At 36.8% G+C, this 14353-nt stretch overlaps 1 protein-coding gene across 2 annotated transcripts in view; it reads right to left on the bottom strand.

Annotated features, from left to right (window-relative positions):
- Positions 1-573: 573 nt before the first annotated feature.
- Positions 574-14353, bottom strand: part of GANC (glucosidase alpha, neutral C) — a 40359-nt gene continuing 26579 nt past the window's right edge. For both annotated transcript variants that reach the window (XM_083350576.1, XM_083350575.1), the window contains exons 16-25: positions 12949-13045; positions 11777-11878; positions 10231-10474; positions 9114-9178; positions 8690-8766; positions 7023-7097; positions 5834-5947; positions 5388-5500; positions 2819-2922; positions 574-1857 (exon numbers count right to left, since the gene is read on the bottom strand). In XM_083350576.1, coding sequence (XP_083206702.1) covers positions 1745-1857; positions 2819-2922; positions 5388-5500; positions 5834-5947; positions 7023-7097; positions 8690-8766; positions 9114-9178; positions 10231-10474; positions 11777-11878; positions 12949-13045 — 1104 coding nt within the window. In that variant the 3' untranslated portion in view covers positions 574-1744. The remainder of the gene's footprint in view (positions 1858-2818; positions 2923-5387; positions 5501-5833; positions 5948-7022; positions 7098-8689; positions 8767-9113; positions 9179-10230; positions 10475-11776; positions 11879-12948; positions 13046-14353) is intronic.

The following is a 14353-nucleotide window of genomic DNA, read 5'->3' as shown; positions in this document are numbered from 1 at the left end:
GAAGAAAACAGTCAATTCTTGGAACTATATGACTACTGGGAGGCAGGACTGAAAAATGGTGGTGTGGGTCAAGCAAGTCTGCAAAACAAGGCCATTGCAGGCAGCGGCCCAGGTGCAGAGTTCTACAAACCGGTTCCAGGAAGCTCAATTGTGGGTTGTATATTGGTGGGGCTTGGTGGGGAGGAGGGAAGGAGGGAGGGAGGAAGGAAGAAAAAGTCCATCACAAATCTATAAAGGAGTGAAAAAATAAGACTTCTTGTTCAAATGGACTAAGGCTGGCTACAAGAGCTGTAGAACCCTAAGGAATAAGGAAGATTTAGGAAACTAAGACTTAAGAAACAGTTAAGATTAGAAAACCCCACAAGACTATACACAAAGGTAAAAAAAACATGTAACTAGAACAGAGAGATAGAAATTTAAGAAATATTGGTAAACCTATAGTAATAGGAAAATAATAGAGTAATAATAGAGAATCTAATTTTGTGCAATAAAAGTTTTGTGTGGAGAAAAACAAATGTAGTCTTCACATTTGTGTTTGCTGCCATATTAAGAAAAACCCTAACAATGAACAAATGAAGAAGCAGCTAGCCTTTATTCCTATTTCTCAAAACAAAATCGTACAAAAAAACAATGCTTCAGCCTATATATACTTTATGATGCAGAATATATTTAGCAAAAACGTTACACTACTTTTACATGATTCTAATAGCTACATCTTTGCTATGTGGGACACAACACAATACAATGGAAGAAAATATACATTTTTTTTAAGGAGTGTGGAGACATGTATATCTTTTCTTTATAATGAGAGTGCTGATTCTATGTCCTGAGACTCTTCCTTAGGCAAGTTCTGCCTCAATAAGCGGGTATGTTCTGAAAGAAGAGGCATTTGTTATGAAAACTAGAGATTCTGAATGTTCTGGGCACTTCTAAAATATGGCCCTTTTAATACTGAAATGGCAATTATGCTTCTGTGCTCTACAAACAGAAAAAGTTACTTTTGGTAAATTATTTCCATATAAAATATTAACTGCTCAGCAAAATAAAGCCTGAATTGGTTTCCTTTCTGCGATACTGTTTTACCAATCCCTTACAGTTTATCATATCATTGTTTTCTTTTTGTACGTAATGGGAGGATGATTCTCACAATTTTTATGGGGATTCTATAGCCCAACACATCTGAAGTGCACCAGCTAAAAGAAAGCTAGAGTTCATTAATTCAAAATATCTTTACCCCATATAAAAATGCATTTATGTTTTGTGAAGCAGAATCTCTCTGTGCCAGATGTATACCTAGTATAAATATTCTCATTTGCATTTCTTCTTTCTAAGAACTTCTTAGAAGAATTAATGTGTCAAATTGCTAAATAGAAGCCACCCAAAAACAAAACAGTGCACCAATTAAAATGTAGCAGATAATTTACTTCAAAATTGTTATAAAAGCAAGAGAACTATTGCATGGATATACCTAATAATAATAATAATGATAATAATAACAACAATAATAATGAACTGCAAAATCCATAACAAGATGAATTATCCCTAGGAGCAGTTTTTGCAAATAATATCAGAAAGTTTTCATCCATGAAAAACATTTTGAATATGAATCAATTAAATTATACAAACAGTACTTAATGTGTCACATTTGAGGTTCTATTTCAAAAGCAATCAATTTTTAAAAAGCATGCTAATTGTTCAAAGTATTATTTTTCAGTTTTTTATCTGCATCTCTGAAGCTGCGCTTTCATTTGATACGAAGTTCCCAGTTATTGCCAATGTTTAAGGAAAGTTTTTGAAGAGTCAGCACAGAATTTCTGGTATCATAGGTGAAAGGCACTGTCTTATCTTCTTTTCCATCTGAATTGCAATTAAAGAAATAGACATAAACATTGATTTAAAGTAACATGTACAATAATGTTGTTGTATATCTGCTCAAAACAAAATCGTAATCAAGTCTTCTGTTCTGGAGCAAACGCTTCCAGAGTGAGCACTTGTTAAGACTATCTTCTGTTCTCCACTTTAGAAGAATGTTCTTGTAGGCTTTTGAGATATGTTGGTGAGATATGAGCAAGTTCAGGACTTATCAATATCCAAGCACTCCATCCAACCTGCTCCACAAAGCAACTCAAATGTCCACTTCTAATGAATGAAGAAAAGCAGCTGAGCTGCTCCAACAGCAAAACTAGTAGTACAAGCAGTAATGGCACTTCGTGTTATATTAATATGTCATTGCTGCTATTATGAACTGCATTTGCTCCAGTTGACTTCTGGAAGCATCTCAAGGTGTTGGTCATTACCTATCAATTAAATGTTGTCATCTTGTTTTTAGGAAACAACCTTGTTGAATGGAACTTATTAAAGAATTTTTTTTTATAGAAAAGCAAATGTACATTACTCTGTGTAGAAGTTCCATTTAATTCAGGGATTGTCATCTAGTGACACCCATGAAGTAGCTGCCCTTTGGAATATCAAATCACACAAGATTTAGTTGTCCTCAACTCTGCTCACTTTTAGAAAGCCTTGAAGGACTAGCTTCAGTGAGCCCACAATGTTGATGAATTGTGTCTTTGGCAGCCACTTTGTATTTTAGGTGAGGGTGAAATTTATATTTGTATTGTTTCTGTATTATATTTTTTTAAAAAAAATTGTCAGCCACTCAGAATCATATTTAAGAGAAGGGTGGCCATATAAAACAATTAAAATAAATAGATCCAGTTTCTTCCAATGAGAGAAATGCAATGCTTCAAATGCCCTGGAGAGTCTAGTGTGGAAGCAAAGAAATCAATAAGCTGGAAATTGAATTATTTCTGTCTCTTACCAAACATAGTTGCTGTCACAACAGAGGGCTCCTTTTTTATTCCCAAAATCAGTATCTGCTGAACTATACATTTTGTCTGGAATAGCCCTTCTTCACCAGCACATCTGAGAAAACAAAGACGGTGTTTGTGATTTGTGCTTAGATTGTAAGCCGCCCTGAGTCTTCAGAGAAGGGCGGGATATAAATGGGATTAAAAAAAAATGCCTGCTTTTTCTGGTAATCAACCAAAGATCCAGAGGGTAGGAGAAGAAACGATGGTTGCAAACTGGTCAAAGAGAGAAGCAACCTGGAAATAAGGAGAAACTTCCTGACAGTGAGGACAATTAACCAGTGGAACAGCTTGGCTCCAGAAATTGTGGGCGTTCCATCACTGGAGATTTTCAAGAAGAGGCTAGATAGTCCCTTGTCTGAGATGATATAAGTCCTCCTGCTTGAGCAGGGGGCTGGACTAGAAGACCTCCAAGGTCCCTTCCAGCTCTATTCTATTCTATCTTCTATAGGGAATACAGTACCTTCTCTTCTAAAGACTGGCAGGAAAAAAATTGAGAACGTTTGTTAGTTTATCAAATTTTTTTAGACATGGTGTTGAAGATGCTGCTTTGGAGTGCCCAGAGAGAATCTCCAACATGGTGCATAAACTCATATTTTATATTCTTGGGAGGGAGAAGAAACAGATACAAGTATCTCCCTGAAAGAGAGCCTGGCTGGAAGACAAGATGAAGGAAATCTTTCGGTTGTTCTACAGCAGGGGTGTCAAATTCAATTTCATTGAGGGCCGCATCAGCATTGCAGTTGCCCTCAAGGGGCCGTGTGGGTATGGCCAGGGTGGGCGTGGCCTACTGGGTGGGCGTGGCTAGAGTGCGTATGGCCTATTGGGTGGGCATGGCCAGCTCTACATCGTTCGCATCAAGGGTGCCTATGGGGGCCTGGGCAGGAGTGGGACAGATCTGAGGGTCTCTGGCAGAAGGAGGGTCTCTGGGCCAGGGCCAAGGCAGTGGGGGCCATTCCCTCACTGTTTCCAGGATGGCTTCGCGGGCCACATGAAACCACTTCGCGGGCCAGATCCGGCCCCCGGGCCTTGTGTTTGACATGTCTCTTCTACAGGCTGGATTCATACACCATAGTCAGAATGGTTTGTGTGATTTGCAGTGAGTGTGATGTGTATACCAGCCAATTACAGGTAGTCCTCAACTTACAACAGTTCATTTAATGACCAAAGTTACAACAGCACTAGAAAAAGTGACTTCTGACTGTTTTTTGCACTTACCACCATTGCAGCATCCCCATCATCACATGATCAAATTTCAGATGCTTGGCAATGCACTCATATTTATGACGGTTGCAGTATCCTGGGATCATGTGATCACATTTTGCGACCTTCTGACAAGCACAGTCAATTGGGAAGCCAGATTCACTAAACAATCGTGTTACTAACTTAACAACTGCAATGATTCACTTAATAACTGTGGCAAGAAAAGTTGTAAAATGGGGCAAAATTCACTTAACAAATACAGTATCTCATTGAGTAACAAAGATTTTGGACTAAATTGTGGTTGTAAGTCAAGGTCTACTTGTATGACATAGAAAACCAATTATACTAAACAAATCATGATACAAAATAGTGAAAGAGGTAAACCTAACCATACAGGTCATTGTTTGAGACTAAATTAGTTTTCCCCAGTCAGTCAGACAGCCACTTGTTTGAAATGGTATAGGTTCTCCTGCTTGAGCATGGGGCTGGACTAGAAGACCTCCAAGGTCCCTTCCAGCTCTATTCTATTTTAAAGTTGTGTTTACTTTTTCCCTTGCTGCTGAAAAAGAGACAAAATGTTAGAGTGGTCTTGTAAAAAGAAGGCTTCTTTAGGCACTCTGTCTCTGCCTCTATTTTAATTCCATTCTCTCCTGGTTCCATAGAGGATAGAGGAATTTCTCCAGCTCCAGTTGTGGTGATACCAAACCTGACCAGCCCACAATGGTTGAATTTTGAAGCTTTGTTTTTACGAAATGGCGAAAAATATGATATGGTAACCCCTCATCCTCCTTTGTGACAGCAAGAAGGGCTTTGACAATAATCATTTCCTACTGAATGGCCTAGTCCAGGGGTAGGCAACCTTGGCTCTTTTATGACTCATGGACTTCAACTCCCAGAATTCCTGAGTCAGCTATGCTGACATGAAGTCCATGAGTCATAAAAGAGCCGAGGTTGCCTACCCCTGGCCTAGTCCATTGAATGCCAGTGCAGAGAAAGAGGAAATTACCAGATAAGTGACTGACTTTGTCACATACAGTATGTCATGTGAACAGAAGTGAAAGTCATGTTTATAATTCAAAGTTTCGCTGAGTTTCAAAAAGTACCAATTGGTTCCAGACAAATATATACCTTTAGTTACCTGCTCAGATTATAGTTGAACGAAGTCATTGGCACACATTTTTTAGGACAAGGAACTGAAAGTTGCAGTTGGTTGGTCTTTATAAGTTGAAGTGTGAAACTGATGAGCAATGCAAACGTAAAAGCCTATGATAATCAATACTTTCTGATTCTTCCTTCCATATTTAGGGTATATTTTACCTGGAGGAGAGGACATTCTCATGGAAGCTGAACTTTCTGAGCAGGAACTGTTTCTCATGGAGATAATGAAATGAGTGGCCATCATCCAGGTATAGTTTACCTGTTGCACATCCCTATACATCAGGCAAAACACAGAATTATTTTACAATCAAATTCACTATCATTTGGATGTTTGCCCAGCTGCAAATCTGGGTAAGACATGCAAGCAAACAAGCAAACTCATTTACAAACACAGATAGACATTGCTTTGCTTTACTTTCCTATAGTGTTAGATGGAAAGCAAGTAATTGCTAATTAGAGAAATGAAAACCAAAATCATACTGGCATTAAAATGGAGAGTGAGAAATCAGTGAAAATGAAAAATGACATTATTCGTTTTAAATAACTTTATATACATATAAAATTAACTATAAATAAATGTGTGTACAAAAATAGTTTTAGAGAACCTTATAATCTAGTGCAGCATGCAGTTCATATGGAACATCTACCATCCATTCTGTGGATTTTCCTACAGAAATCTTCAAAGGTATAATAGTCCCACCACGTTGAAATATAGGAATCTGCAAAAAGAAAATAAGGTACCGTAGTAGCTGGATTCACACATTGCATTAAGATAATGTTTTTTTAACCATAGCTTATTAAATTAACCATAATTAGATGTGTTCTCACAAGACTCTAAGCCATAAATCAAATCACAATGTTTCAGTTCATAAAACATACAAAGCCAAAGCAGTACAAACTATGGCTTAAAACAGGCGTGTCAAACTCGCGACGTCACGTGACGTCGTGTGACATATCACAACTTTTTCCCCATTGCCGGCAATGGGGTGGGCGCGGTTTCAGTATGATGCATCCGGTCCACAGGCTGGCAGTTTGACATGCCTGGCTTAAAATATTGTATGAACCCAGCTAATAAATAACTACAATAAAGTACTTTTGGACAAAGGAAACAGACAATGAAATACTTTTTTGTAGCTAGCTCCTGCTTAGCATGTAGTATTCGATTCAGAACATCAAGCCCTATTTTTCTTAGGTACTTAGTCAGGGCTAACAATACATTTGTATTAGCAAGAGCAAATGGGGTCATAAAATATTAAACTGGTAGAAATAATATCTATTGGAGCCTAACTAATTCTGTCAAATTTCATATATTCCAGAAAAGTCTGTGTTTATTTTATATTATTTATCACTATATTCAATTCAATGTTAACATAATTAAAATGATCTTGAAAAATTAATATTTGAAGAGATACTTTTCAACCATTTATACATATTGGTGAATAAACTATATTTCCACTGTCTAGTTTGAAACATTACCAGTGTCGATATTTTTAGTGCTTGAAAGACAACACAATCTTAATTCTGTATTTTGCTTCCGCAACATGTCCTTTCTATTTGTGGAACACAAAATCCTGTATATTGTATACACACACTGTATTACTCAGAAATAAGGTATTATTAGGAGATAACAGTTTTGGTAGTTACAAATTTTAAATTTAAATCCTTACAAATTCTACATTTAAATCAACAGAGTTCACTAAGCTAGAATTATCCTATTCTCATAACAGAACTCCAGTTTTACTTACATTAAAATGAAGATAAAGCTTTTTAAAAAATGTTAAAGGAAACACATACATTGTTCAATGTTACTGGGATCTTCAAGATGCCATGACCTTCCACACACCTAAATTTTCGGAAGTCATACCAAATCTGTCAAACAATAAAAAGGAAAACAGATGAGTAGGAATTAGATTTTAGATACAGAAATCCCACATGAACCCTAACAGAAAATCAAATCAATAAATAATTTATAAATCCCAACCAACACAGTAATAGCAAACAACATACAAAATAGCAGTAAGTTGAGAGCAGTAAGTTTTCACTAACTATAATCAAGCCACCATTTTAAATTTTTCTCAAAAATTGATACATATTTATTCAACTCAAAACTCCCACTCAACAATTTAACCAATTGGTCAGAAACAGGAATCCAGAAAGCAAGAATGCTACTTTCCCCAACCCTTCACTGAAGTAGCAGCAGATTATCCTAGTTTAGAGTTGGCTAGTAGGTAGGGTAAGAGGACTCTCTAGAAAAAGAGTTTGAACAGCAAGGCATTATAATGATTGCTATACTTAATACCTTATTCAAGTATCAAGTAAAGAGGAGGAAATAGAGGAGGAAAACATATTATTGCTGTTGTCTGGTTGAGCTTCCAGAGATTTTGAAAGTTGAAATTCAGCAATGTCTGGAGGGCAAAAAATTGCCTATCCTGAAAAGTAACCATGAAAAAGAATCTGAACTTTTCTCTTGCTGTCTCTTTTAATAGGTGTTTAAGAGGTATTTCCTGGAATGAGCAGGTTCAAGCTCTAAATAGCTTTAAAGAATCAAAGCCTTATCTTAAATTGGGCATTTGTCAAAAGCATTTCCAATTCAATACTGATGGTGGGTATAAGGCATTATAATGATTGCTATAGTTAATACCTTATTCAAGTATCAAGTAAAGCATTGTCTGAGGAATCACACTTCTCTATCTAGATCTCCGAGAATATTCCAGAAAAAAATATGGTTCCATAAATAATTAAGTTAATATATTATCTAGAAATTTTTCAAATTCATACACTGCCCATCTCACTATCTATTGGGCAGTTTACAGATTAGAAATGTATAAAAATAATTAATAAGACAGAATTAAAAACAGAGTTAACAACAAAGATAAAAAAGGCAGAGGGAGTGCACTCAAGCCACCAACCATCCCAGGATTGGATACCACTCTTGGATCTCCATGTTAGTTGGCAAAGAGGTCTTAAGGCTATTCCAGAAGGCCAGAAAAATGGATGCCCACTTCACCTCTGGGGACAAGATGTTCCATAAGGTGGGAGCAATGACTAATATATTCAATAGTACCCGGACCAAAGTTGGTTTACTAGGCATTTCTGTAAAGAAAATTAAATTAGCAGTGTACAAATAGCACCCTGCACTCTTATTTTAGCAATCTCTTATTTTAGCGAAGATTTTGTTTATATATTTTTTTTCATTAGTATCAGTGTATGCGTTCCGTGCGCCTTTGGCGTCTAGTCATGCCGGCCACATGACCACGGAGACGTCCTCGGACAAGCGCTGTTTATTCGGCTTTGAAACGGAGATGAGCACCGGCCCCTAGAGTCGGAAACGACTAGCACGCATGTGCGGGGGAACCTTTACCTTTATATGTGTATATGTAAAGTGTATGTCAGCATGTGATGTGTGTGTGTTTGTATATGTGTGTGTTTGTGGGGAGGGAAATTCATTCCATTTCTCTTACCTCTTTTGTGCCTGGCAGAAAGACACTGATTGTACTGATTTTTGGAGCAGTGACTGGATGCACCAACAAGGCACTTCCTAAATTAAAAACATACAAAAATGCACCTGTTTCACTTTTCATCTCCTATAATTAGCACAATTTTAAATAATTGTTTGTAAGTATGATCTAGGAAGATTTTTATGCTCAGGTCTGTATCCATCATTGAATATCTTGTGCTCCTTAATTAACCCTGCCACCTAAGGAGACTGGTTGTAATTACCACAGGAAAAAAACAACCACCTGACATCTGTAATATACAATATAAATGTCCTGAAGTAGCAATACCTCAGCCAACTCAGAGGAGCCTTAATCAATACAATGATATGCATCTCCACCAATTCTTATGGAATTGACTATATAAATTGGAATAATAACAATAATTTACCAAGCATGTACTCATCTTCAATGCCAAAAGTTTCTAATTCCTTTGGAAATTCTACCCAGAGAGGCCTATAAAAAACAAAGACATTTCACTATTCATACAAATGCTAAGGAGCATAATTTTCTCTCCTATACTGCATCTATTTATGGTTTCTTAAGTTCATGCTTTGGATGTGGGCATTAAAGTTGCTATTTTAACTATTTAAAATATCTTGATGTGTGTGAGTTTGTGTGTAATCACTGCTATACCATGTGAGCTTTAAAATTATAATTACAAAATTATAATACAAAAGTGCTACAAAGAGAAACTTATTAAAAGCCTCAAAAAGAATAGTAAATGGTAGTTTATTAACTGCAATATTTAAACAAATCAGATTTAGCTGATTTGGTCCTATCCTCTACCCTGACTGGCTCAACCAATTTTTTAGAATTTGGTCCCTGGTATGCCAATCAAAGACCAAGGAAAGCCAACAATCCCCACAAAGCTAATTTACAATAGTCCCAAAAGCACTAAATGGAAAGCTGGTTTAAAAATCTTTTGTTACTACTTTCTGTAACAAAACTCTGGAAAGCTGTATATATAGAGAGTAAGAAAGATGACCTTGATGGATATATTCAAACTCTGTTGTCAAAGCAACAAGGGATAAAACATCCAGAACATCCAGAACACACTCAAAAGCAACTCAGATACCATCCTAACTATAAGTCAGAAGAAGTAGTACAACACAATCAGACTTGCAAGATTGATATCAACCCTACTAAATAGACCAGATCAAGAAATCACCACCATAGATAAGCAGTAAAACTACCTTTATTGAGATTATCTATAATAATAAGATCTTGAAAGTCTGATTGGGAATTCTATTTCATACCTCATTTAATTCTAGAGAATGCAAAGTTTCAAGGTAACCCTTCCATTGGCCTGTTTTTTACTAGTTCATGATACACAGATGGTGTCCTAAAAGATCACAGCTAAAGTAGTGAACTAGCATCTGTGCTAGGTATGCATTTCAATACATATTTCATTAACATTTCTATGTGGTGTCTAACCATACACTCTATAGTTGTTACAAATAGTTTAGCATAAAGCAGAAATTAAATCTTTTCAATGACCAGCTTACCTCATAACTGGTTCAGCCATGCTGTGCGCCTGATAGAACAGCGTATAAAGGTAAGGAAGCAGGGAATAGCGCTCCTTAATAGCTTCCCTGATGATCTTTGTGTTCTTCTTCCCAAATAGCCAGGGTTCACGACGCTTGGTGTTCTTACTGGCATGGCCTCTGAAGAAAGGCTGCATAGCCCCAGCCTGATACCATCGAACCAGTAGTTCTGATTCTGGATTTCCAATAAATCCACCAACATCCGCTGGACATCAAAAATATATTGTTTGCCAGAAATTGGTGAGAAATTCAAATTTCTTGGATTGTCCACCTTTATTAATAGAGTTATAGGCCATTCCTAAGACCAATCAGACTAATTTTCAGTTTCAAAGCTGAAGAGCCAGAGCTTGTCCGAGGACATCTCCCTGGTCATGGGGCCGGCATGACTAGATGCCAAAGGCCCACGGAACGCTGTTACCTTCCCACCATAGTGGTCTCTATTTTTCTACTTGCATTTTTACGTGCTTTCGAACTGCTAGGTTGGCAGAAGCTGGGACGAGTAACAGGCGCTCACTCTGTTATGCGGCACTCGGGATTCGACCCGCCAAACTGCCGACCTTCTGATCGACAAGCTCAGCATCCTAACCTACTGAGTCACCGCGTCCCTTTTTAAATATATATATATATATATATGAAAAAATATGATTTTTTTAATATATACTGCTCAAAAAAATAAAGGGAACACAAGATAAGACATCCTACTATTAAATATAGTACATTGTGTTGTTTAAGTGTTCCCTTTATTTTTTTGAGCAGTAAAGAGCCTTGGTGGAGCAGTGGGCTAATGCCTTCTTAAGTAACACCAGCTGCCTGCAATTAGTGCAGGTTCGCATCCCACCAGGCTCAAGGTTAACTCAGCCTTCCATCATTCCGAGGTAGGTAAAATGAGGACCCAGATTGTTGGGGGCAATTAAGCTTGACTTTGTAATAATGCCGCTGGGTGTGTGTGTGAAAGCCCTAATAAGCAGGCATATACATAGAATGAAGGCTACTGCTAAGCTTGTAAGCCGCCCTGAGTCTTCGGAGAAGGGCGAAGGGCGGGATATAAATGGAATACACACACACACACACACACACACACACATATATATACATATATATATATACACTTTTTCAGAGCTGCTGGTACTCAGCCTGAATAAACGAGTGGTCTGATTTGTTGTAACATGGTTCTAAGGCTCCTAATGAATGGATCCCAGCTCATGATATGAATAGCTTCCCTATAAAAGCCCACTTGGTACTGATGTTGTAATCCTTTCTTACCTAAGCACTGCAGCAGGTTAAATATAATTTTGTATTATTAAAGTGAATTATTCTTGATTGTGCATCGCATGGATAAATGTTTTAATTAAAAACAAACAACTTTTGAAGTGTCTTGAGTCTGTTTAAGACTTCAGAAGTTACTCTTACTATTTTTTATTTTGTCTTAATGGAACATAATATACTTTCTGCAAGAGGAAAGGAAGCTCAGTTAAATGGAAATGAGAAAGAAATATATATATCTTACCTCCACAGAAAGAAATTCCCGCAATGCTGATTGTCAGCAACATTGGAATGGAAATTTTCAAGTAACTCCAATCTGCTGTGTTGTCTCCAGTCCATACTGCACCTGAAGATATCATGGCAAAATCTTAACCTTATCTGTATTTAGATATAAGGCCAATTGAATTGAATGAGCTTTGCTTCCAAATATATATCATACTTTATATCACTACAAATATAAGTTGCTGGCCTTACAAAGTTAATGACTCATTGGAAATTGTGTATTGCCAGGAAAATTGTGTATTGCCATGAATGAACCCAATTGCAAAATCCTAAGTTACTTACAATACTGTTTCAAATTCAACATCTTACAAATGTCTTACATAGCATGACTATCACGACTGTGGGAACAGAGAGAGCATGATTTGTTTATCATTGCATTTTATTAAAAAGGTGATTTTATAAAATGAAGATTAGCAATACCCTTCAGAAATAAGCAAACAGAATGGTATGGATCTCGTTTGGACTCTAATTATCAAGCCAGCAGCTGAAATAAATCCATGTTTCAGTTTAACAGCCTAAATTGTTCTAAATCTGATTAACTATAGTTCCTTGGAGGTCATTCAGATTTAACTGTGGATCATAGTAGAATTAAAGGGAATATGTGCACAATTAAACACATATGCTTGCATCTCTTTTACTTTCAAGCATACAATTGTTCAAACCATTGAGTAACTTAGAAATGGTTAAATCCCAAAGCTCAGGCTGAATATGTCCTTTAAGCAAGTTGTATCTGGTTCCCGGTAGGCTTTCCAAATTAAAACTAAGCTAAATCCTATCTCCTATATTTCTGACATTCTTTTATTCCCAAGTAATAATAGTTTTTTTCTACCTCTGCCTCAGGAAGTTGAAAAAAAATTGAAAAGTTTGTTGAGCAGTAGAGTAGAATTTCTTTCAGTTTTTTTCTTCAAAGGAAGTCCAGCAGGCTGAGATCCTCATATTTCTATGTTTTCTTTCAAAACATCTGATCATCTGACACATTGGCAAATAACCAACCATGGTTTAAGAACCACTGGGTTAATGGTTGTATGGGAATCTGAACGACAGTGAGCATTGGCAAAGCATGCCTTTGTCTTTTGTGCAACTGGCTTTTAAAAGAGCAATACCAAATAAAAATCAGTCTTTCTCGACACTTACCATACTTCTGCGATCCGGCAAAGAAAGAGCGGGTAAGAACAAAGGGTCTTTCCAGCCCTCCACTTCGTTTCACCAGCCCTTCTGCAGTTGCCATTTGCTGAAAAAGTTATTATTACTACTATTGTTGTTATTATACTGTTATTATATTAGATATTCCATCTTTATTTTGAACAACCCAGGGTGGTTTATTTTCCTCACAACTGTCCCAGAGATGCTTTCTAAAATGGCAATTGGAGTTTCTTTGTTTATCCTTGAAATCATTTTCATTTCTCATCCAAGGAGCTTCTTCAATTCAGAACTGAAGAAGTTTCTTGGGTGAGAAGCAAAATATCTTCAAGTAAAAGCAAAGAAAGTCCAGTTGGTTTTTGAAAACGCACCTTTGGGACAACCGTGACATAGATGACTAAGTATCTCCATAGACATTTTCCTCACAACTGTGAGGTGGGTTGGGCTGAGGGAGGGTAACTGGCCCAAGATCTCCTAGCTGGTTTTCAAACTCATACATAATGGGGACTAGAACTCATGGTATCCTGTTTCTTATCCACCACTTTAATCACTATGCATCAAAGTAATGGTAAGCAAAACATTTTTAGCAAATGTAGCAATGGGATTGGAATTATACAGAAGTGAGGGCCAGGAATGATAAAATATAACAAAGTATTTTGAAATAGGAAACACAGAAGTGATACATCTTAGGAACGGAAAGAAAGGAATGAATGATATTAATAATAATAATAATAATAATAATAATAATAATAATAATAATAATAATAATAATAAAAGTTGGAAGGGCCCTTGGAGGTCATCTAGTCCAACCCCCTGCTCAGGCAGGTAACCCTATACCATTTCAGACAAATGGCTGTCTAGTCTCTTCTTAAAAACTTCCAGTGATGGAGCATTCACAACTTCTGGAGGCAGGTTGTTCCACTGATTAATTGTTCTAACTGTCAGGAAATTTCTCCTTAGTTCTAAGTTGCTTCTCTCTTTGGTTAGTTTCCATCCGTTGCTTTTGTCCTGCCTTCAGGTGCTTTGGAGAATAGCTTGACTCCCTCTTCTATGTGGTAGCCCCTGAGATATTGGAACACTGCTATCATGTCACCCCTCGTCCTTCTCTTTATTAAACGAGACGTACCCAATTCCAGCAACCGTTCCTTATGTGTTTTAGCCTCCAATCCCTTAATCATCTTTTTTGCTCTTCTCTGTGCTCTTTCTAGAGTAATGTACTTTTTTTGTAATGTTTTGGAACAAAAGATGATATTGGGCAATATACTTTACTGAAGTTGTTTTTAAGTAACATTAACAACTACAAAGATTTTAAAATAATGTATTATTGTACAAAGATTTTAAAACAAACTATTGTGATTATAATGGCACTGCTTTTTTACTAATAAATTTATAAACCACT

Source organism: Vipera ursinii (assembly GCF_947247035.1).
Source record: "Vipera ursinii genome assembly, chromosome: 1".
NCBI lineage: Eukaryota > Metazoa > Chordata > Lepidosauria > Squamata > Viperidae > Vipera > Vipera ursinii.
This window is presented reverse-complemented; position numbering and strand designations above follow the sequence as displayed.